Source organism: Microcaecilia unicolor, chromosome 3 (assembly GCF_901765095.1).
Source record: "Microcaecilia unicolor chromosome 3, aMicUni1.1, whole genome shotgun sequence".
Classification (NCBI taxonomy): domain Eukaryota; kingdom Metazoa; phylum Chordata; class Amphibia; order Gymnophiona; family Siphonopidae; genus Microcaecilia; species Microcaecilia unicolor.
The window spans coordinates 503,832,117-503,857,804 of record NC_044033.1 but is presented as its reverse complement, the minus strand read 5'-3'; the positions used below and the strand labels follow the sequence as shown (position 1 = coordinate 503,857,804).

The window sequence follows — 25,688 nt, the reverse complement described above, 5'->3', positions numbered from 1 at the left end:
TCATTATCTAGGTATGGTCCTGGGTCCAGTTCGCAGAGGCAGTGGGTTCGTAGACGCAGTGGGTTCCAAAGAATACACAATCCACACGGGTTTGGATATATATAGAAAGTATATTGTATTTACATATATAGGCTCACAGCACTTAGTACAGGTAAATATTGCAATGCTGTATCTGTGTGTGGGTTTATATGGGAATCAATGAGAGAAAGGTAAGGATGAGGGGTGCAGAGAAAGAAAAAGAGAAAGCTAAGAAAGCAGAGCCATGTGCTCTGAAAGAGAAAGCCCAGCTGGCAGAGCCATGTGCTCTGGTGGCTGAAGATGTGTGTGTGCAGAGAAAGAGAACAGAGAAGCACAGAGCTGAGCCATGTGCTCTGCTTTATCTATCTATCTATCTGGAACAGAGAGGGATCAAATAACTTCTTTCCTTCCCAGCCTTTGTAAATGTCAGTTATTTCCTTTTGCAAACTCCAGTTTAATTTCCTGATGTAAGGAAGGTGAGCATTTTCACAGGTTTTAGTCTTTGAAGTCCCTAGTTTTGGAGCCTCTCTGTCTTTCAGCTTTCATTATTCTCAGAGAGCCCTGCTCCCAGATGCCCAGAGAGGACAAAGGTATGTTAATTAGGGGTAATCATGAAAACAAAGGGCTAGCAGGCAGCTGGGCAGCATTTGGTCCATCTGCCATCCTCCGGGCTTCCTGATGGAGGGGCAAACTGGACCCGGGGCCATACCTAGACAACGTATGCTGACAGTCACCAACACCTCTAGTGGATTATTCTAGACATCTACCACCCTCTCTGTAACGTGATATGTCCTCTTATTTCCTCTGTGTCTCCCTTCATCCAGCTTCATGTCACGACCTCTTGTCCTTGAACATCTTTTTCCATGGAAAACTGCAACATCCTGCACTCCACTGAGGCCTGCAAAATACTTAAAAGATTTTATTCAGTTTTCCCTTTCTCTTATTTGATTTTAGCACTGTCTGAAAATAAAAACAATAGGAAAGTAATAAGAATACACAAAATAGTATCTTATATTTTGACATATAAAAATTAAAATGTGAAGCTGGAAAACATTTAGGTGAGATCCTTTCAAAGGTGAGTTTTTTTTTTCTCATGCAACTTAATATGAAGAATTACACACCAGAATAAATGAAAAACCTAAAGACAACACAAAGATTGTGGAACAAAATATTCAAAATTTCAGACCCTTATTGATATTCCACATAGAAGGTAAAACAAACAGTACATTTGAGTGCATTTTTTGTAGATATGATTAGCTACAGTTATATGAATCTTTCTACTGGCCATTTTAACAACTATGTACAATTTTCTACTCCCCAATTAAAATTACTGACTCAAAACTACTGAAAATGTGGGATTGGATAATTGGGGCAACAGATTGCTGAGCTACACTTGAATTTCAAAGATGAAAACAAAACAAAAAAAATCTTCACAAAAATGGCATTTCAATCACTGCACAGTGTATATTTCTGGAATATTTAAAACAATGGCTTTGGATAAATACCACATTTTTGTAACAACATCAAGAAGAGACATATTTAATATAATTTTTTTTTTCAATTAAAAAATTAGCATATATGTTTGAGAACGCCAGCAGATATTTTAATTGAGTAAGAGAGTACCGGAAAAGAACAAAGCTACCAAACAATCTCTGGTCCCAATTTTCCTAAAAAGATTAATATAATCAGGGCCTCTGCTTTCATTTTAACTATATGTTCTGCATTTAATAAAATGTGGGTTCTACAGTAGCATTCTCATCCCTACTAAATTCCTGAACATACCAAAAGGGAAGACAATGCCATTTCACCTCAAAATCCTTTTTGCAGCCAAAACTTCTAGAGTGACCCAAGAACAGGCCGTAATGGGGGAAACTGTATAGATGGTGCTCAAAAATCGGCGTCAGAAAAAAAATCAGCACTATGCAGTATTCTATGAAGGGTGCTCCAAGATGAGGGCTCTTTATAGAATAGCACTTAGAACCGATTCTCAAGGCTAACATGAGCACTGTCCATGCCCCCTTTCGATTTGCACGCTATGGGGTTTAGGCACTCGGGGTTATAGAATAGTGCACAAGCCAGCTGCATGCACAAATCCAAATTAGTGCCAATTAAACAGGGCCGCCAAGAGACAGGGCTACCGCTGCCCCCCCCCCCAAATTGGGCTGCCGCCGTCCTCCCTCACCTTCCTGCGTCTTCTCCTCCCTAGGTCTGTCATTCTCGTTGCTCCTGTGTCCCAGGACTCAGGTTAACTCATTAACGCAATCGGCCCACGTCCCAACACATAGGAGGAGCGAGACAAACCCCAGCACCGGGCCCCGGGAATCTTGCCCCTCCCCACCCCCCCTTCTTGGCGACCCTGCAATTAAGTGCAATTAGTGATTGCTAAGGCCCATTAACTCACAGTTGATAACTCGTTAACTAATTTACTTGCACTCGCATCTTAGATTTGCGCCAAAATTTTTGGCGTCGATGTTTCGGACCAAGAAAACAATAGGGCAAGCGATCCGCAAACTCCAAGGTGGCAGTGAACAAAAGCAGATCGGACTCAGGAAAACAAGCTTCAAAGACATTTATTTCTGGAATAAAAAAAGCCAAACAAGCCTGATGCTGGCTGTGTTTCGCCTACACAAGGGGTGCCTCAGATGCTAGAAAGTACCAAGTGCTGTTCAAATGGCACTTGATAAAACAGCTTAATCCAGAAGATGGCAGCCTCTCACAGAATTCTTGCAGTGCTCATGGCACTTGGTATTTTCTAGCCTGTTCTTTCCTATGATCTCCAGAAATGGCCAGCCTGGATTGAGTAGGTTATAGACTGTCAATCAGCTGAACCGTGAGTATATCTTGAAGCAAAGTCTTTTGAAAAATTGCTTTTTTATTTTTATTCTTGTATCTTTCATTATTTATATTATTGTTTGCTGTGTATTTTGCTAGCTTAGGCATTGTTTGTTATTATATCATGAGACCTTTTCAGTCTAAGAAGGAACCATCCCCTCAACCCGCTGCAGAGGGTCAGGGAGAAACATCTATCACTCCTTATGTTTTGTATGTAGATAGCCGAAAGAATTGCTCACCCCTTGTGCATGTTAAGGATACTTTTCCCTTTGAGGCACCCGTTATTCAAAAGGTCTGTGAGAAATGGGCTGGATATGCCTCACAGGATTCATTTTTATCATGGCCAGGTGGTGGTTCATTTGTAAGAACTCAGCTGTTGTCTGTTTTAAAATACATACAACAAAACAAGCCCCAGCGTGGGCAAAACACAGCCAGCATCAAGCTTGTCTGGCTTTTTTATTCCAGAAATAAAGCTCTTTGAAGCTTATTTTCCAAAGTCCGATCTGCTTTTGTTCATGTTCGATATTTCGGCGCCATATATAGAATCCAGGGGAATACGCTTCTATGTTCCACAGACAAAATGCACCTGGCCCTCACTGATTTCACGTTAGTTATAAATCGCAAATGGGTGATGCCTGGAGAGAACTGGGAGTTTCCCCAAATATTCCAGCAAGCACAAAAACATTCACATCACCCTACTTACAGTCCCGTTCCAATTACCAGTTGAGTCTTCTGAGTTAGTACAAACTTTGTCCTATGGGAGGGTGCGTGCGTGCACAAAAACACACCCACACATATACAACTTTCATTAAGACCTAAATAAGATAAATAAAAATAGTGCTTTCTGTAAACAATTCTCGTAATACACCCAATACAGAATGTTTAATGAAGCATTCAAGTCACTGCCTTTTAAGACAGAAGCAAAATATTATAACTCATAATCAAATATGTAGTTGTTGGCTAGATAAATCCTTCGGAAGAGAAGAACTGCCAGAGCTAAGGTCAGTAGAACGATCAGTATAGTTGATCCAGCGTTCATTCTTGGTGGCTGCGCCTGGGTAAGTCCAGGGGAAGCTGAGACTCTCCGATCTGACTGTGGCTGGGTACGGCGCCGTCGAGGGCTCGCAGGTATGTTACCAGCAGGTACAGGTTGGGCATGTTCTTCAGGGGATGATACTGTTGTATTCTGAATTTCTGCCTAAAAAAAGGACAAAAAAAAATATCATCATTACAAGTACATTACAATCTGGTAAATAAAGGGGGACAGAAATCACCAGCCCAAACAGGGCAAAAAGTATATCCCAAAAACAAGTGATGCCCTCATTATATATTTTATAAAACTTTCCTGGAAACTCTGCCATATTGCTCCAGTATGTGAGGTGGGAGGTGATGCTGTCTTGTGACATCTGTCTGCTCCCCGAAGAAGCCTGTGGAGGGTGAAACCGGTTGGAGCAAACAGTAAAGAATTGTTATGGCAGTTTGGAGTTGTTGTTGAATACTTTTTAAAAAATGCCTGTGTGAGTTTATTCACTTTCCAGCCGATATTCAGCCCGCAGGAAGCAGACTGGCTAAGTACAGCGACTGGTGCTGATCCCAGATCCGGGGATTTTTGGCTGGCTTATTCTTAACTGGTCAAGTTAATATTTAGTACTGGCTAGTTAAGTTTATAGCAGCCAAAGATAGGACTGCTATTTATGTGGTCCAATTTGGCCGTTAAAAACTTTGCTGGCAAAGCACTAAATAAATATTTTTTATTTATCGTGCTTAGCCGATTATATCGCGCGATATAGCTGTCTAGCCGCTATGCACTAACTGGTGGATTCTATCTATGGTGCGTTGAGGCATGCATGCAGATTTGTGCATGTGCCTCATCTACTCATAATAAGCGGCCGATAATGACTATTTATCATCGCTAATTGGATTTAAGTAGAATTTACGTGCACAGGGGTCACGTGATGCCTGCTACCTGATCAGCAGCAAGGGAGAGCAGCTCCTCAAATAACCTGCCAAAATCAGTTAAAAACTCTGGATTCACTTTGGAAAACGGACCCTAGGACGAATCAGAACTTATCTCAAGCTGCTGGGCCTATGTTCAGCACTTCCTCGGGAGTCCTGGAAGAGGCAAGCCCACGAGGACACAGAGAAAAGCGAAGGTTCCGTAGAGGACGGGTATGAACAAGATGGCGGAGGCGCAGCAAATGCACAGCCTGCTACCCATACAGACACCCAAGTGGGTACAAGAGATCTCACGATCGGTGTCTGCAGCACTGGAGGATAGGTTTATTAAACTGCAATCCATGGTTGACGGAATCAATGAAAATCTTGACTCCAATACGCGACGCATAACGGAGGTGGAATGAGTGTCAGCGGGAGAGGACGAGGCGAAGGCTATGGCGGCTCAAATAGCTATGCTCCAGAAGAAGGCGGGATTGAGTAGAAGAACAAGAGAATAGAAACAGAAGGAATAATTTGAGAGTTATCAGGCTGCCGGAAGCAGTGATGGACAAAAAGCTATATCATTTTTTTGACACATGGCTCCCGGAACGTCTAGACCTTCTGGGCAGAGAGACTACTTTCTGCTGTGACTGAACACACTGTATAGGGGCTCGGAGTGACACCTCGGCCAAGCCTCGAACAGCAATTGCTCACTTTACCAACTGGCAAGCGAAAGAGCAGCTACTAAAAGCATATCGAGCCCAAGCCTTGGTGGAATACGAGGGTCACAGGCTGCTCTTGTTTAATGATTACTCAGCAAGGGTGGCCATGTTGCGCCTACATCCACGGTTTTGCATAAGAAAGGAATCCGGTTTGCACTACTATATCCCGCCAAACTGGGTGTCTGGCAGGGAGGCCCCAGAAGTGAAGAAATTTATGGATAACATTAATAAAGACATTGGAGATGGGATGCGGGATGTCCATTGAATATGCCTATGTCTGTGCCCGTGGAAGTTCGTTGGTGGTGGGATATAAAAATTGAGGTCACGATGAAAATCTGGATTATGTGGACGAATTTTGTGTTTTATACCTGTAGTTGCATTTTGTTGTTGGAACTGTCAAATGGGTTCTTCAAATGAGAACAAGGACCCTGCGGAGCGCATTTGCCATGAACTTGGAGGGAAACATGCAGTGAACTGAAAGGTTAAATATGCTCTTTTACTAGGTGGTAAAGCAGCAGTGGGGTCTGAAATTGTTTTAGTTTGTGGAGACGGGTTTGTTTTTCAAAGGGATGTTATTATAACTGCGATGGCGGGGTTTGAGGGAGCAGCCTCCTTGTGGGGTTCGGGTGGGTGAAGGATGAAAGTTGGACACCTGGAAGGAATAAGAGGGGGAGAGGGAGGGGGGATTGGGTGGTATGGGACTTTTTGTGCGGGTGAGGGTGTGTTTGAGGTATGCGGATGGATGACGGTGTGCAAGGGGGTGGAGGGGTGCGGGGAGGGAATAGCGGGCAGGGGTTTACAACAGGCTTTCTAGGAATAGAGGGGAAGCAGAGAAGGGGAGGATTGGCGCACCTTCTATGTTATTTTTTATTTTACTCTTCTTCCTCCTTTTCTCTCTCTCAATCTACAATACTAGTTCTTGAAGATCAGGTACAACCCGGAGGGTTTGGCTGGGAGACCCGAAGTGCTAGGTTGTTGGTGAAATGTGCTGTCTGTTGTAGCGTTTCTATAGTTGATGGTTAGGCTTAAAATAATAACATTAAATGTTGACGGTATCCACTCCCCAGTAAAAAGGACCAAGATCTTGTCTTGGCTGAAAAAGGAAGAGGCGGATATAGCACACATTCAGGAAACACATTTATCAGCAGCAGAACATCAAAAATTAAAGGGGTGAGGGAAGTGGTGTGCTCTTCTTATAACAGCAGACAGAGAGGGGTGGCTATATTACTGCACAAGCAACTCCCCTTTCACACTCATAAAACCGTTCAGGACAAGGAAGGCAGATTTGTACTTCTCCAAGGGGAGCTTTGGGGACATAACAGTCTCCTTTGCAATGTCTATGGTCCAAATACTTACTCTCATAAATTCTTCTCTGAGTTAGTGGCTGCAATTGTACCCTACAACAACTATCAAGTTGTACTGGGGGGAGATTTTAATGTATTGGCGGACCCGTCGATTGACTGTAAGCCACCTAAATCTAAAGATAAAGGAGGGGATGCTAAGGGTGTAAATTTCCTCTCCTTTAGGATGGATGTGGTAGACATAGGGAGAGTTCTACATCCACATGATGTGGAATTTACTTTTTTTCACATCCCGATAATGTTTACTCTAGGCTAGATTATCTCCTTGTGGATAGATCCCTGTTCCTTAGGGCTGCAGAGTCCCACATAGCTGATACTACATCCTCTGGCCATTCAGCAGTTACGGTAGTCATTTCATTTGTTGATGACCCGAGTGAGAGGGTGTGGAAGTTCTCTCCCTCGTTGTATAATGATGGGGGCTTCCGAGTATATCTGAGAGAAAAATGGTTGGAGTACAAAACTCATAACAGAACATCCGGAGTGGATCCTGGTATATATTGGGAAGCCTCTAAGGCAGTCATGCGGGGCCATATTATATCTTACTCAGCCGGACAAAAAAAAAAGAGAGAGAGGCGGAGCTTTTACGTCTACGCAGGCAGCACATGCTTCATGTGAAAGTACCAAACAACAATTGATGCAGACGAGGAAACAGTTAGACATACTACTGCATCAAAGGGCAGAGAGGGATATTTATCTTCAACGCTACAGATTGTTTAAATGGGGAAGTAAGGCCGGTAAGCTTCTAGCCAACCTAGTTAGCCCCCCCCCCTCTCCCCCCCCGTAGGAAACAGGTCATCACTTCTATCAAAGACGATAAGGGGAAGGAGTATACCATGGAGGCTCAAATTAGGTGACAGTTCATACAATTCTACAGTTCCCTTTATCAGGCTCGGGAATTTAATGTGGAAGCATGCAGGGTTTTTTTTTCCAACATATGACTTTACCTGCCCTCACGACAGAGCAGTTGTCGGGTTTGAACTCTCCTATAACAGATCAGGAAGTCAGTCGGGGCATTAAAGCCTTGAAGCTGACCAAGACTCCAGGACCTGACGGTTTTGGACCGGAATACTATCGTATTTTGTCGGAATTAGCAGTAGTGCCCTTAAGAGAGATGTTCAATGAGCTGGGGGAGAAAAGCTTGAGCCTGTATCAGAACTTGGCACATATTCCAAAACCAGGGAAAGACCCGGCACAGGTGGGCTCTTATTGAACCCATCTCACTTTTAAACCAAGATGTTACAATTCTTCGCGGCTATATTGGCTAGGCGTCTGAATGCGGTGATAAATTCCCTGGTACATGAAGACCAAGTGGGCTTTGTGCCTGGGCGCTATGCATCCATGAATCATCTTAGGGCTTTGCTAGCCATTCAAGAATGTAAAGGGAAAGGAGGAATGGGGGCTATAGTAGGTCTGGATATGGAGAAAGCTTTTGATTGCATTTCCTGGCAGTATCCTTTCTGGGTTTTGGAGCGTTTTGGCTTTCAGGGAACTTTTGTTACATGGATCTCCGCTTTGTATACTTTACCAAGGGCACAGTTACTGATAAATGATAAACTCACAGAAAGTTTCTCTCTGCAGAGGGGTACGCGGCAGGGGTGCCCTCTATCACCATTTCTTTTTTTGTTGGCCATAGAGCCTCTGGCTTTAAAGATCAGGGGCAGTAGGGATATCCAGGGTATTATAGTGGGGAACAGGGAGCAGCGCATAAACCTCTTTGCAGACGACATCTTACTCTACCTGGCACATGCACCCCGAGGCTTGCCAGAGGCGCTGTCCCTGGTGCGGGCGTTTGGAGATCTTTCGGGTTAACTGCTCCAAATCAGAACTTCTCCCCTTGTCTAGATGCTCTGGGGAGCCTTGGCTTTCCTTGTTACTTATTCCACCTGTCAAAGGGCCAATGAGGTACTTGGGTATCTATCTCAGCACCAATCCAATTTTATTTTATAAATACAATGCGATAGACCCTCTTGATAAGATCAGAAGGCTATGTGCTGCTTGGAAGGATTTACCGCTTTCACTGCTAGGTAGTGTGGCTTTGGTGAAAATGATACTTCTGCCTAAGTTGCTGTATCCTCTTTAGGTCGCACCTATTTGGGTGTTGAGGAGAGATGAACGTCTTTTTTGCTCCCCGATTCGCTCTTTCATATGGTGACAGAGAGGAGTGAGAAAAGGACATCAGAAGTTAATCTTGGATAAAAATCTGGGAGGTCTGGGCCTCCCCGATCTTCGATTATATAACATTGCAGCTTTGATGCGTTTTGTATCTGAGGGGATCAAGGGGATATACCATTTCTCTCCTCCAGGATGGATGGAGGAATGGAGCAGCCCTATATCATTCATAAATCTTTTACATACACCCCCTGGGACCCTCCCATGGGTTGCCTCCAAGTTGAGTTTTCTTCGACCACTGCATAGGGCATGGTGTTGGTAGAGGGGGTCCCAGGGCCGGTCTCCTGAAGCATTGCCTTTTCTGACTTTGGCGGGGAACAAGGATTTCCCAGCAGGTATGGGTGGTTCAGAATTTCAGAGATGGCACGGGAAGGGGTGTACACATATTGGGCAGTTGTTGTCTGAGGGGGGGGGAACTCTTTCCTTACTTTCACCCGGGTCAAAGAGAGGTGGGGGCTATCAAACCGTCATATGCTGCAGTACCTACAGGTACGGCACTACTGGTTCTCTTTGAAGGCTAGGTATAACTGACTGGATGAATGGGGAATTAGATAAACCTCTTCTTCGTTTGCCTGCCTCACTGAACAGATTGTCTACATGGTACAAGATTTAAAAAATGACCTTGCCCTCAGACGGGATGGGGATGCTGACGCAGCAGTGGAACAGGGATCTAGGCACTGAGTACATGCGCACCCAATTTAGCACACTTTAGGATAGACGAAAGTGTGTTAATGGTTTTGTGGATGTATGGTTTATTCTTTTCCATGTTTTATTTTGTTTGATTGTATGAAATGACTAAATCAGCAGAATTACAAGAGGCACAATATATAATATTACACAGAGCCCATTTGACCAGGGCAAAAGGAGCTCATCTGGGGTTATGGGATAACGATTACTGTTTGAGATGTAAAACCAGAAGGGGCACTCTCATTCACACTTTTTTTTGGAGTGCCCTGCTCTATCTCTGTGGTATTTCCCTTGCTCAATAGGGTTGTCCAGAGGGAACTGGAATGGGATTATAGTACCTTGCTTCTGGGGGATCAGGGGTTATTTCACATTCAGCAACTGACTCAGCCTCAGAGGAGATTCCTATATATGTCCCTTCTGCTGGTCAGGAAGACTATATTGCAGTTCTGGATCTCTCCAGACCCAGTGCCATTTGACGGGTGGACTGCGAAATTACGAGATAGGTAGGATAATAGATCATACGCTCTGTTGTGGACACGCTGTTTGGAACTGCTTGATAAACGAAAGGGTGGGAGGGATGGGAGGGGAGGGGAGGGGGGATAAAGGGCCGCAGTATGACTGGATGGATGAGAGGGGGATGTTAGAGAATGGATGTTGAGGCACTGGGATAGACGAAAGTGTGTTAATGTTTTTGGAGATGTATGGTTTATTGAAAATAAAGAAAAAGTCAATGCGGAGAAATGTGTTGTATTGACAGTTGCAAGGCACGTTTATAGTTCATCTCTGTTACCTATGTTTAATATGCTTTTGTAACTTGCTTTGATGTATGGATGATTTCTGTATTGACAAATGAAAATATAATTAAAAAAAAAAAAAAAGAATTTACGTGCACAGTTTGCTAGGCATATTCTATAAAAGCAGCAAACGTGAATACTCAGACATGCAGCCAAAAAGGGGGCATGATGATGGGAGGAGTGTGGGCGTGCCGGGCCTATCAATCACATCTACGCACGTGGTTATAGAATTTGGGCCAGCTTTTCACTGGTGTAAATGGACGCGCCAAAATGTAGGAGCATCGACCCGGCCCAAGGCATATTCTACATACCGCGCCTACATTTAGGCACGTCTAGTAGAATATGCCTAGGCGTCTCTATTGGATGCGCCCAGATTCTAGGTGCCATATATAGAATCTAGCCCTAAGCGCTAATAGTCAGTGGAAATAACCGTCTGTCTTGCACTGCATATTAGCACTTAGCCAGTTAAATAGTGCTGAATATTGTGTGTGTGTGTGTGTGTGTGTGGGGGGGGGGGGGTTTATCTTTTTGTGGTAGCTCAACCCTCCTGGAGAGACTGTGGATATTGATAGATGAATAAAGCATTGTTTATATTTTTCATAAAGTTTTTGGAGTCTCTTACAAAGTTTTTTTTTAAATAAAATATGTAAAAAGACACCACTTGTTTTTGGGATATACAAAATCATCAATAAGTATCTTGTTCAGTGTAAGATGATATGGGAGTAATTTTATAAAAGATTTTTAGATGCAGAAATTGGTATTATAAAACTGCATACAGATAAACACCCAGGAAAGTATGAGTGCTGACAAGAACATGCACACTTCTATGCAATCCATACATAGGTTCAGGTTTGTTATATTTGATTAACCGCCCAAGGAAAAAAATCCAACAAGGTGGGATGCATACAAAAAAAAAAAAAAAAATACATAAAAACAGAAAAGAACTCCAACAACATGAAAAGGATAGAAAATAAGAAGTGTTGTCTGCTACCATGGCTCCAGGTCCCCCCCCCCCCCCAACAGCCAACCCAGCTTAATTCATGACTGAATAGTTATAGATCAGCAGAAAAAGCTTCCCGGAAAAAATGAGTCTTAACAGCAGACAAGGACGCTTCGGAATGCAAAAATAATGGAAACTGGTTCCAAAGCTCCGGGCCCACCATATTAAACACTGAATTCCTATAGGTTGTCAAACAGACTTGGTGGGAGGATGGCACCGACAGCAAATGTTGTTGAGCCGAACGAAGCAAACATGGTGGAACATAAGGAACCAGATACTTTGCAAGAAATTCTGGAAGACCCTCTGGAAGGATCTTATGCACCAAAGGCAGAGTTTTATATAAAATCCGGAAATTAACAGGTAACCAATGTATGCTTAGGTAAAGATTTGGGCGGAGTTGTGATAGACGTGCATATTTTTATAAAATACACCTATATACACATATTTATACTTCCTTCACAGCAGGTACATTCACCTAGAAAATTTTCAAAGAGAAAATGTGTGTGTGTGTGCTGGCCTTCTGACAAATCTGAAGAGAGAGAAGCCTGAGAATTTGCCGTTTGAGCTTGAGCAGACAATGCTGAGGCAGGAAAATCTTCCCCGCCTGGGTATTGAAGCACACTCCCAGAAACTCCAGGGTCTGGGTTGTTGGGGTGAGATAACTCTTGCTGTAATTCACCACCCAACCCAGCACAGAAGGTGGAGACAGGACTGTCTACGTACTGCGAAGGCTCTCTTGACAGGAAGGCGCCCGAATTAGCCAATCGTCTAGGTAAGGATGTACCTAGATTCCTTGCCAGCAAAGAAAGGCTGCTGCCGCCACCACCACCACCGTAACTTTTGAAAATGTGCGAGGTGCAGTGGCGAGGCCAAAAGGCATGGCACTGAATTGAAAATGATCTCCCAGGATCGCAAACCGGAGAAATTTCCTTGTGAAAATAAGCCTCCTTGAGGTCCAATGAGGTGAGAAACTTGCCTAGTTGGACCAAGGCTATGATAGAACGAAGAGTCTCCATGCGGAAGTGCAGCACTCTGAGAGACTTGTTCACCCCTCTGAGATCCAGAACCGGGCAAAAAGAGTCTTCTTTCTTTGGGAAGACAAAACAGATAGAATATCGACCCGTGCCCCTCTCTGCCGGAGGAACAGGTTGTATGGCCACCAGTTACCTTAAAGAGGCTAAGGTACTTAGCACTACCACAAGGGGACAGCATGAAAAGATCTGTGAGTGGCTTTCAAAATTCTGGCTTGTAGCCATGGAGAATGATATCGAGGACCCATTGGTCTGCAATAATGGTGGTCCACTCTTTGGGAAAGCGGGAAAGAATTCCACCTATGTCTATGTACAAGGAGTGAACTTCGACCCCGTCGTTGCAAGGGCTGTGAAGAGGGAGAGGTTCTTGAGGAAACGGAAAAGGGCTTCTTGTCTCCTCGAAAGGAAAACTGAGTCTGAGGAAAGCGAGGTTTTTCAGCAGAAACACTAGCCTTCCATAATCTATACCTCTGCGCTTCTCGAAAACGAGACCTAGCCACCTGGAGATGAAGCTTAGGCTTGTCCTCAGGTGGACCTTGGAATCTCCCAGGTCTTTAACAATCTTCTCCAAATCCGCACCAAACAGTAGTTTCCCCCAAAAGGGCAACTTTGCCAAACGATATTTGGATGCCACATCAGTGGCCCAATGCCTCAACCATAGCCAGCGTCGTGTCGAAACAGCCAAGGCCATACCCTTAGCTGACACTTAGAGAATATCATAAAGAGCATCTGACAAATAGGATAACCCCACCTCTAGAGTAGGGAGAAAATCTGGAGGCGAGTCCAACGTGGACAATTGTTGAATCCATGATAAAGAAGCCCTGGCTACAAAAGAAGAAGAAATTGCTGCCTGATAATTTAACGCAGCTAGTTGAAAGGCAAGCTTCAAGGAAGCCTCAAGCCTGCAGTCATGCATATCCTTTAATGCAGTGCCGCCTTCAAAAGGGATAGCTATATGTTTAGTAATCGCCGTAGGTTACTTATGTCAGACGGGGGCGGGCCCAGGTCAGGACAGGAGAGATGTCCTGAAGACTCGGTGGCGATCAGATGTTCTTCTTGCCCATGCAGCGCCTTCACACAGAGGTGCGAGGCGCTGCGCGGGCCCTGTAAGGCGGAGGGGGGGAGCGGCGGCGGCGGGGTTGGGGCACGGGGGCAGAGGATGGCGGGAGGTGGAGCTGTGGGAGAAAGAAAGGAAGGGAGGGGGGGGTCGGGGCTGCTAAAATTTTGATTTTTCATGCAGGGGGAAGCAAGGCCGCCCATACAGGACGCTCCTGACTAGCGCCTTTGCCCCCTCCCGATCCTTTTTTTTCTCCTTTTATTTTAATGCAACGTGTTTGTGTTTTGGTTTTTTTTTTGTTTGTTTTGACGTTTGTGGCATGCGCAGAGCAGCCAGCATAACGCTTGGCTGCTCTGTGCATGCTTTAGGGGCCGATTACCGATGGGGATTACACCAGTTTCATGCATTGTACTTTACAATACCGCACCAAACATCTGCGACTTGTTTTTATGGTGCATTCATCGTTTTTTCAAATTCGTTAAGGACTTTTACGTTTTAGATTTTTTTACGTTTGGTTGATGCATCTGCCTCTGAGTCCCAAGGAGGAACATTCCCCAAATCCTGCGAAACGGAACATTTTCGTTTCTTAGGAAGCTGCTCCTCAAAAGAAATGCGAGGGGAAGAAGGAGAGGCAGCTTGAGCTGACTTTAATAAAAAGGCTTGATGTAATAAGAGAACACATTTAGGTGAAAATGGCAGGGCAAAAAGTACAAAGACCAGGGGACACTCAATGAAACTTACTTACTTACTAACTACTTAATATTTCTAAAGCACTACTAGGGTTACGCAGCGCTGTACAATTTAACATGGAAGGACAGTCCCTGCTCAAGGAGCTTACAAATCTGCATGGAAATACTTTTAAAACAAATAGAAAGAAATATTTTTTTCACTCAAAGAACAGTTAAGCTCTGGAACTTGTTGCTGGAGGATGTGGTAATGGCGGTCAGTGTATTTGGGTTTAAAAAAAAGGTTTGGACAAGTTCCCGGAGGAAATGTCCATAGTCTGTTATTGAGATGGAGAAGGAGGAAGCCACTGCTTGCCCTGGGATTGGTAGCACGGAATCTTGCTACAAACTGGGTTTCCCTCCACTCTCTATCTCAGTTGATAACACCCTCATCCTCCCCGTCTCATCTGCCCGCAATCTCGGAGTCATCTTCGAATCCTCCCTCTCCTTTCTCTGCGCATATCCAGCAGATAGCCAAGACCTATCGCTTCTTCCTCTATAACATTAGCAAAATTCGCCCTTTCCTCTCTGAGCACACCACCCAAACTCTCGTCCACTCTCTCATTATCTCTCGCCGTTAATACTGCAACCTACTCCTCACTGGCCTCCCACTTAGCCATCTATCCCCCCTTCAGTCCGTTCAGAACTCTGCTGCACGTCTTATCTTCCGCCTGGACCGATATACTCATATCACCCCTCTCCTCAAGTCACTTCACTGGCTTCCGATCAGGTACCGCATACAGTTCAAGCTTCTCCTACTAACCTACAAATGCACTCGATCTGCAGCCCCTCCCTACCCTCAACTCCCCTACGTTCCTACCCGCAACCTCCGCTCTCAAGACGAATCCCTCCTTTCAGTACCCTTCTCCACCACCGCCAACTCCAGGCTCCGCCCTTTCTGCCTCGCCTCACCCCATGCTTGGAATAAACTCCCTGAGCCCATTCGCCAGGCCCTTCCCTGCCCATCTTCAAATCCTTGCTCAAAGCCCACCTCTTCAATGTCCCCTTCAGCACCTAACCACTATACCTCTATTCAGGAAATCTAGACAGCCCCAACTTGACATTTCGTCCTTTAGATTGAAAGCTCCTTTGAGCAGGGACTGTCCTTCTTTGTTAAACTGTACAGCACTGCGTAACCCTAGTAGCGCTCTAGAAATGTTAAGTAGTAGTAGTAGTATTACATATAGCAGTGATTTAACCAGAGCTGAGATTGTGATGAGCCAACTTCATCAGTGACGTCACAATGGCTCGACTGTCCTATACCTGGCCCACTTCCCCTCTTAGTGTGAAGAGTTTCAGTCTCTGGTATCCAGAGCTGAGATTGTGATGTCATAATGCCTCATTCCACCCATGCCTAAGAGCCAACCTCATCAGTGATGTCACAATGGCTTGATTGTCCTATATTTGTCTCACTCTTATCTATTAGATTGTAAGCTCTTTGAGCAGGGACTGTCCTTCTTTGTTAATTTGTACAGCGCTGCGTAACCCTAGTAGCGCTCTAGAAATGTTAAGTAGTAGTAGTAGTAGTAGGATACTGGGCTAGATGAACCATTGGTCTGACCCAGTATGGCAATTCTTACATTCTTATGAGTAGGGGGGAGAGAGGGAATTTAACATAAAACCTGAATGAAGTGAGGTTAAACTGAGCTTTGCTTTTGTAAGACTACACTGTTTGCTAGGCTGTCAGTGTGCTGTATTCCTTGGATCTGTGTGGCCGTAAGAAATGCGTTTATTATTGCTTATTTGTTTGCTGGTTCCTAGTCTATATATATAAAAGGCACCTCCAACGTTCCATTGAAGCCTCAAGCCGGAAAGTTGAGGCGCCCGAGATATCCGGTTTGGCCTGCAGGCTGCAGTCGCTGTAGCTCCGCCCTCGCGTCAAAACGCAAAGACGTTGAGGGCGGGGCGGGCCTGCAGTCAGTGTACCTACTCCCTCGGGTCAACACGCGATGACGCAGAGGACGGGGCGGCGAAGACACAACGGACGACTTCCACACATTCTCTGACAGCTGCTGGGAGAGCGCACCAAACTTCGCAAACTCGCAACCACGTCACTGAGGGACGGAGGGAGGGAGAGGAGAGGTGTGCAACTCGGAAGGGAGGCACGGAGGGGGTGTCTGGAACTCGGGAGGATGGTGGGGGGGGGGGGGGATTACCCTGCTAGCGCCCGTTTCATTTTTTCCCCGAAACGGGCATTTCTTACTAGTATTATAATATTTATGCTGCACTTGGTTTCAATAAAATACCTTGTTAATTTTATTTTTAAAAAAGGGTCCAAACTCATTAGCACTTCTGCCATGCACAGAAGGCACTCTCCATATGCAGTTTTCCATTACAATTGCAGTTAAATGCCGTCTAACTCCTTGACTTGTGAAATGCCATTAAGAAATGGTGGAACTTAGTGCTCCAAATTTACAAATTCGAATCACACCTTGCAAAGAAATCTTCTCGTTTTGCTTCATATAGGGAAAAATGGCTACCACTTGTCTCTTATTTTGATACGGTACAATGATAAGTACTAAATTTGAGGTGTGTTTTTTGACATGTGCATGCTTTACACTTTGATTTGTATTCTCCAGCCCCCCTCCCCTTTCCCTCTTCTTTTCCTCTTTCCTCCCTCTCTCTTGTTTTCACTTGATTTGATTCTGGATGTAGATTGCTGCTTCTTACATGTGAGCTCCGGTATTGCCTTACTTTGTAAAATGTTACTTGTTCTTATGTTGTGAGCTCTTGATTGTATCTGTATCAAAAATCAATAAAAGAAATTAAACTTAGAATACTGAAGCTCAAAAAAAAAAGAAATGTAGATGTGTGTACAGTTTTAAGTCCACTTCCACCATGAAACTTAAGCGCTTACTCTCATACCTTTACTTGTGGTGATTCCTCTTGCATGTCTCTTGGTAGATCTTCCAGCTGGGACTCCACTGTGGCAAAGGAGTGGTTTGAACTGGAAGTTTTCAAAGGTTCAGTAGTAGACTGCGCAGAGGAATTAACTTCAGCCTAAAGAAAGCGTAAGCATAATTTCAGTTATTATATTTGATATTGTACTATTTCCACACCGATAGCCTCAACTGGATTCCACATAAAAGCAGCAACTGGTATATCATAATAAAATTTGAAAAATCCTCCTCTCCCATAAATAACATACAAAGTTACAACCACCTTAGCAACACCTCCCCCCCCCATTCCCCCCTGTCCGTTACACATCAGGTATTCAGGCACTAGAGAATGACATGGGTACAAAATTCGTCCCCGTCCTGTCCCCACAGGTTCTGTCCCCGTCCCAGCCCCATCCCCATGGACTCTTTTCTCATCTGCAGAAGCCTCAAACACTTACAGTGGGGGAAATAAGTATTTGATCCCTTGCTGATTTTGTAAGTTTGCCCACTGACAAAGACATGAGCAGCCCATAATTGAAGGGTAGGTTATTGGTAACAGTGAGAGATAGCACATCACAAATTAAATCCGGAAAATCACATTGTGGAAAGTATATGAATTTATTTGCATTCTGCAGAGGGAAATAAGTATTTAATCCCTCTGGCAAACAAGACCTAATACTTGGTGGCAAAACCCTTGTTGGCAAGCACAGCGGTCAGACGTCTTCTGTAGTTGATGATGAGGTTTGCACACATGTCAGGAGGAATTTTGGTCCACTCCTCTTTGCAGATCATCTCTAAATCATTAAGAGTTCTGGGCTGTCGCTTGGCAACTCGCAGCTTCAGCTCCCTCCATAAGTTTTCAATGGGATTAAGGTCTGGTGACTGGCTAGGCCACTCCATGACCCTAATGTGCTTCTTCCTGAGCCACTCCTTTGTTGCCTTGGCTGTATGTTTTGGGTCATTGTCGTGCTGGAAGACCCAGCCACGACCCATTTTTAAGGCCCTGGCGGAGGGAAGGAGGTTGTCACTCAGAATTGTACGGTACATGGCCCCATCCATTCTCCCATTGATGCGGTGAAGTAGTCCTGTGCCCTTAGCAGAGAAACACCCCCAAAACATAACATTTCCACCTCCATGCTTGACAGTGGGGACGGTGTTCTTTGGGTCATAGGCAGCATTTCTCTTCCTCCAAACACGGCGAGTTGAGTTCATGCCAAAGAGCTCAATTTTTGTCTCATCTGACCACAGCACCTTCTCCCAATCACTCTCGGCATCATCCAGGTGTTCACTGGCAAACTTCAGACGGGCCGTCACATGTGCCTTCCGGAGCAGGGGGACCTTGCGGGCACTGCAGGATTGCAATCCGTTATGTCGTAATGTGTTACCAATGGTTTTCGTGGTGACAGTGGTCCCAGCTGCCTTGAGATCATTGACAAGTTCCCCCCTTGTAGTTGTAGGCTGATTTCTAACCTTCCTCATGATCAAGGATACCCCACGAGGTGAGATTTTGCGTGGAGCCCCAGATCTTTGTCGATTGACAGTCATTTTGTACTTCTTCCATTTTCTTACTATGGCACCAACAGTTGTCTCCTTCTCGCCCAGCGTCTTACTGATGGTTTTGTAGCCCATTCCAGCCTTGTGCAGGTGTATGATCTTGTCCCTGACATCCTTAGACAGCTCCTTGCTCTTGGCCATTTTGTAGAGGTTAGAGTCTGACTGATTCACTGAGTCTGTGGACAGGTGTCTTTCATACAGGTGACCATTGCCGACAGCTGTCTGTCATGCAGGTAACGAGTTGATTTGGAGCATCTACCTGGTCTGTAGGGGCCAGATCTCTTACTGGTTGGTGGGGGATCAAATACTTATTTCCCTCTGCAGAATGCAAATAAATTCATATACTTTCCACAATGTGATTTTCCGGATTTAATTTGTGATGTGCTATCTCTCACTGTTACCAATAACCTACCCTTCAATTATGGGCTGCTCATGTCTTTGTCAGTGGGCAAACTTACAAAATCAGCAAGGGATCAAATACTTATTTCCCCCACTGTATGATTTTATATTTAAAATCTTTTTATTAAAGTATAAAAAGGAACAATACGCTGTGCAACTGTTGTGTATAAATTACAGGTAGAAAACAATAGTAACAACATGCAACAATAATAACCCTCCCACCACCACCACCACCTTCTACCCTTCCAACCCCAACAATAGCTGAGTTCTACTACCCCAAGGAATCCTAATCCACCCTGTTAAATTGTCCAGGGGTACAAAATACAACCTATTCTGCATGCCCTAGAGGGGAGATTTTTTAATCTGTGGACAAATAAGAAGTCATCGACAATCTCAGGATTCAGTCTAGCTCTCCTGTCTTCCACAGTCCCTCCTGAAATAGATGTCTTCTTAGAAGATGTGCTGGTAGCAGGATGTACAGGATTCCCCATGCAAAATTTGCTAGCTGTGGCCTGCATGTTTGCATGTTTTTCCAAAACATAAAAACTATTGTCACTTGCATCAATCAACATAAATAACAGTCCAGTTTTATTTATTTATTTTTGTTACATTTGTACCCCATGCTTTCCCACTCATGGCAGGCTCAATGCGGCTTACATGGGGCAATGGAGGGTTAAGTGACTTGCCCAGAGTCACAAGGAGCTGCCTGTGCCTGAAGTGGCAATCCAACTCAGTTCCTCAGTTCCCCAGGACCAAAGTCCACCACCCTAACCACTAGGCCACTCCTCCACAGTTCATTAACAGTTCATTAACAGGCTTCAAAGTAGACAGTGACATCCTCATGGGCTCTGTCCCCATCCCTGCCCCGTCCCTGTGGGATCTGTCTCTGTCCCCACCCCGTCCCCATCCCTGCGGTTACCCATCCCCATGTCATTCTCTATCGGGCACACAGAAACCTACAATAGGATCTGCAGGACTCTTGAAAGCTTTGCCCAAAAAATTCAAGGAAAAAGGTTCTAGAAAGACCCCTGAAAGGAGTAGCTTCCAAGGAGTAGGTATGCAACAGCTAAGTACACATAGAGAGGCATTTTCGAAATGGCGTCCAAGTCAGAATACATCTGGATTTGAAAAATCAGTGAGATAGACGTCCATGTGCTGAGGACATCCAGCACGAACTAGAACATTCAACATATAAATGGCAAAAAAGCAAGGACAAGGATGAAGAATGTACATAGATGTCCCTGCAGAACAGAAGGGTAGCCTAGTAGTTAGTGCAGTGAACTTAAACCAAGGGACCCAAGTTCATGTCACATTTTAACTCTTATTTTGTACCTGTGAGCCCTTCAGGGACAGAAAAATATCTATGGTAGCTGAATGTTCACCACTTTAGGCTTGCAGGTGGCTTAAATAGTTAGGCACGGTATTTTTCTGTTTATGGAAGGCTCACACACACAAAAAAGAGTTAAAGTAGGACTTGAAGCTGGGTCCTTGGTTTAAAGTCCACTGCACTAACCACTAGGCTACTCCTCAGACTTGTTTTCTACTCTGTTAGGAATGCCCATAATACTTGAAGATGTCATAGAGCATGTGGGAAAGAGGAACCCAAACTATAACTACCTCATGCGAGGTTCAGCGTTGGGAGTCACGGACCGAGAAAGGGATCTAGATGTCATCATTGATGATACATTGAAAACGTCTGCTCAATGTGCTGCTGCAGCTAGGAAAGCAAATAGAATGTTGGGTATCATTAGGAAAGGGATGGAAAACAAAAAAATAAGGATATTATTCTGCCGTTGTATCGCTCCATGGTGCGACTGCACCTCGAGTATTGTGTTCAATTCTGGTCGCTGCACCTCAAAATAGACATAGTGGAATTGGAAAAGGTGCGGAGAAGGGCGACAAAGATGATACAGGGGATGGGACGACTTCCCTATCAGGATAGGATGAAGAGGCTGGGGCTCTTCGGCTTGGAGAAAAGGCGGCTGAGGGGAGATATGATAGAGGTCTAGAAGATAACGAGTGGAATGGAACGGGTTGATGTGGAGCGTCTGTTTACGCTTTCCAAAAATACTAGGACAAGGGGACATGCGATGAAGCTGCAGTGTGGTAAATTTAAAACGAATCAGAGGAAATGTTTCTTCACTCCACGCGTAGTTAAACTCTGGAATTCGCTGCCGGAAAAGGTGGTTAAGGCGGTTAACTTAGCGGACTTCAAAAAAGGGTTGGACGGCTTCCTGGAGGAAAAAGCCATAGAATGTTATTGAATGGACGAGGGAATAATACAGTATTTCTAGGATGGGCGGGACAAATTGCTTGTTCTTTTGGCCGCTGTCGGTGACAGGGTGCTGGGCTCGACAGACCCTTGGTCTGTCCCAGCATGGCAATACTTATGTATCTCCTTTCAATATCACTTTCAGGGGAGGAGGGGGACAGCACCCACTAGGGGATGAAGGTTTCATGCCTTAATCCCTCCAGTGGTCAGCAGCTCAATCAGAGCACTCTTTTGCACTCTGGACATGACTGAAGTAGGTCTAATTTAGGACATCTTTCTTTTTAGACTTGGATATTTCTTCCCATTTGGATGTCCTGATTTTGCGCCCTCCCCAGTCCTGCCCAAAGTACGCCCACAACACGCCCCCTGAACATAATGCAGTATTGGATGTCCCTTTTCTACCTTTGAAAAATTGGGATTTGGACATTTCAAGTACATGGATGTACCCCCATTGGCACTCCTCCCCTCAAGGCATCCCCCCCACCCCGGCCTACTTTTAAGGTAAAATTATGATATTCTTTCCTTTACTTGCAGCAGATGAATCCAGAAACTGATGGGTGTGTCCATCCACCAGCAGGTGGAGATAGAGATTACCAAACTGAAGGCAGTGGTATCAGGCGACCAGCCCCTCCTTCACTACTACTACTATTAAACATTTCTATAGCGCTACTAGACTTACGCAGCGCTGTACAAATTAACATGAAAAGACAGTCCCTGCTCAACAGAGCTTACAATCTAAATTGGACAGACGAACAGACAGCTAGGGGTGGGGAAATTGCAGTGGTAGGGGTGATAAGTGAGGGTGTTGAGTAAGAGAGTCATGGTTAGGAGTCGAAAGCAGTAGCAAAGAGGTGGGCTTTAAGCCTAGACTTGAAGACAGCCAGAGACTGAGCCTGACGTACTGGCTCAGGGAGTCTATTCCAGGCATAGGGAGCAGCGAGATAGAAGGAACGGAGCCAGGAGTTAGCAGTGGGGACCTGGGTAAAAAGAAACCCGGCAGCCTTCCTCATCAATACATCAGAACAGAATAAACACTTTGCATCACACAGCATCGTAATTATGTTATCCTCTTCATATCTGCAGATCTTTTTTTTTTTTTAAGAAAAGAGAACAAAGGAAAATACATAGCAAAGAACGCGGCTAGACAAGGGAGGGATCCTGAATTCATCTGCTGCGAGTAAAGGAAAGAAAATTATCAGCAGGTAAGGCATAATTTTACCTTCCTCAGCCTCTGCAGTAGATGAATCCAGAAACTGATGGGATGTACCAAAGCAGTCCCTAACTAGGGTGTGGAGCCGTGGGCCCCCGAGACAGAACCACTGCTCCAAAGGAAGCATCCAATGAAGTGGCCACGTCCACTCTATAGTGTTTCAAAAAGGAATGCAAACAGGTCCAAGTAGTCGCTCTACAGATCTTGTCCAGAGAGAGGACACCCGTTTCCACCCACGACATCGCCTGCTCCCTTGTGGAATGAGCCCGCAGTGTCTCCAGCGGAGAATAGCCTTCCAAAATATACACTGAAGCGATCGCTTCCTTAATCCACCAGGCTCTAGTTGGCTTAGACGCCATCTCATCCCGCCGGGACCCGGCCAGAAACACAAACAGATGATCCAAAACGCTGAAAATCATTACATACTTTCAAATAAAGGAGGAGGAGTCCCCTCTGAACATCTAAGAGTCGTAGTTTCCCAAAACATAAAGCTGTATTTCTCTGTTTATTACCCTCCTCTCACCTACCAACACCCATTCTGTTAGAATATCAATGAAATGCTTTGATGTCCCCATGCATACCCCCACCCTCCCACTCTGTCAGACTGTCAAAGTAATGCTTGGATGTTTCACTTATATATATTATCTGCTACCTCATTTGCTTATTTCCATTCTGAGGAAGAAGGGCAACCTTCGAAAGCTAATCAAGAAATGTATTAAGTTATGTCCAATAAAAAAGGTATCATCTTATTTTCTTTTCCATGTTTTATTTTGTTTGATTTCTATTGATAACCAAAATCCGGGGGAAAGTTCTCCTCCCGAGAGGAGAGAAAAAGAGACTGATAAATATGAAAAGCTGAGATCACTTCTGGTAAAAACGAAGGCACCGTTCGCAACATGACCCCCGACTCTGAAAATTGCAGAAAAGTGTCCCAGCACGACAAGGCTTGAATCTCGGAAACCCTACGTGCTGATTCAATAGCCACCAAAAACACTGCCTTAAGCAAGCGCTACATGTCCAAAGCCTTCCTCAAAGGCTCGAAGGGAGCCCTTTGTAGGACCTGAAGAACTAAGTTGAGTTTCTAGGGCGGACAAAGCTGACAAAGTGGGGGATGAAGATGAAGCACAACCCACAAAAAACGTACCAAATCCAGATGTGAAGCCAAAGAAAAGCCCAAAATGCACCCTCTGAAGCAGGCCAGAGCTGCCCCTTGAACTTGAAGTGAATTGTAAGCCAGACCCTTCTGCAAACCATGTTGCAAGAAGGCCAGAAGCTGAGAAACAGAGGACTTAAGGGGCAACCAAGCACGGGTCACACACCACGCCTCAAAGGTTTGTCACACCTGAGCACACGCCGTCGAAGTAGACTGCTTCGGCACACGAAAGGTAGGTATTACCGTGTCAAAATAGCCCTTCTTCCTCAATAGTGACCTCTCAAGAGCCAGGCCATAAGACCAAAGCGGGAGGGATCCTCAATCAGCACCAGGCCCTGATGCAGGTCAGGATGGACCGGAAGATGAAAGGGGAAAGGAAATGGGATATGATATACCACCTTTCTGTGGTTTTTGCAACTACATTCAAAGCAGTTTACATAGTATATACAGGTATTTATTTGTAACTGGGGCAACGGAGGGTTAAGTGACTTGCCCAGAGTCACAAGGAGCTGCAGTGTGAATCAAACCCAGTTCCCCAGGATCAAAGTCCGCTGCACTAACCACTAGGTTATTTCTCCACTCGTCTATCAGAAGACAAATCAAATCCGCATACCAAGGACACCAGGGCCAACCCAGTGCCACCAGAATGATCCCACCTGGATGGCGCCCAATCTTGTGGAGCACCTCGGCCATAGAGGAAAGGCATAAAGGAGCGCCTCCTCTGGCCAGGTCTGCAGGAGGGCATCCAGTCCTGCCGACCCTAAATCCTTCTTTCTACTGAAGAAGGTGGGTACCTTGGCTTTCCTCCGGGATGCCATCAGATCTATCTCTGGCTCCCTCACCTCTGGAAAAACAGAAGAAATGCCTCCACAGACAGCTCCTATTTCGTCAAGTCCAGCAGATGACGGCTGAGGACGTCTGCCTGCACATTGGAAAGTCCCATTATGCGTGCTGCCGACAGACACAGAACATGAGCCTCAGCCTAAAACAAGAGATGGGTCTCGGTGGCCAGGTCTAGACCCTTAGTGCCACCCTGCCGGCTGATGTACGCCACCACCATCGTGTTGTCTGACAGAATGCGAACAGCTAGGATTCAGACTGCCACTGATTTTGCTTATCTGAAGGCTTAGGGAAATCAAGTCCTTAGAGATTCAGTAATGACGTACGATACTTTCTGACTAGGGCCACGATGCTCAAAACTACGACTCTGTTCTGAACAGCACCAGGGAAATAGCACCAGAACAGCCAGGCAAAACAACTCCGGCTAAGTTTGGCAGCCAAATTCAGCCGCTGAAATAGCAGGCCTATCTTCGGCCAGTTTCAACTTAACTGGTCAGCACTGAATATTGACTTGACCGATTAAATTGAAACTGGCCAAAAATAAACCGGATATTCAATGTTTTTAAGAGTCTTCATTTGCATAGTACCAGAACAGCCTGGCAAAACAACTCCCTAATACTCAACGCTAATAAGATGCAAATATAGGCACACTCTTAGGCTTGAGCACTAGGAAGTTGTTTGGAAGTTAGGGGGAGGATGGTGTCTAGCGCATGCACTCAAGAGTTGTGCATGCCCAGAACGTTAGAGGTGGGAGGGGGGAAGGAGGAGGAAGAGATGCCGACTGAGCTCTCCGAACTTTAAAGGCACGTTACAATTATTTGATATATATTTTTTAAGATTGTACAGACTAATGCAAGGTGGTTGTGGTACTGAGGGGGGGGGGGGGGGGGGGGGGCGTCCTTCACTTTCTGCCTTGCTCTTATGGCCAGACGTTTTTAGCTGCACTCAGCCCAAAGTTCACGGTCTGCTTTCTCATAGGTTAATCCAGGGGAGACGACATCGCTCCTGGTACTGTTAAATTAGCTTTGCACAATACGTAGCATACTAGAA

The 25,688-nt window shown here is 45.1% G+C and overlaps 1 protein-coding gene across 3 annotated transcripts in view; it reads right to left on the bottom strand.

The window, feature by feature from the left end:
* Window positions 1–1,036: 1,036 nt before the first annotated feature.
* The window catches only part of UBE2J1 (ubiquitin conjugating enzyme E2 J1), a 66,156-nt gene continuing 41,504 nt past the window's right edge, over window positions 1,037–25,688 (bottom strand). For all 3 annotated transcript variants that reach the window (XM_030199100.1, XM_030199101.1, XM_030199102.1), the window contains exons 7-8: window positions 17,197–17,331; window positions 1,037–4,048 (exon numbers count right to left, since the gene is read on the bottom strand). In XM_030199100.1, the coding sequence (XP_030054960.1) occupies window positions 3,779–4,048; window positions 17,197–17,331 (405 nt within the window). In that variant the 3' untranslated portion in view covers window positions 1,037–3,778. The remainder of the gene's footprint in view (window positions 4,049–17,196; window positions 17,332–25,688) is intronic.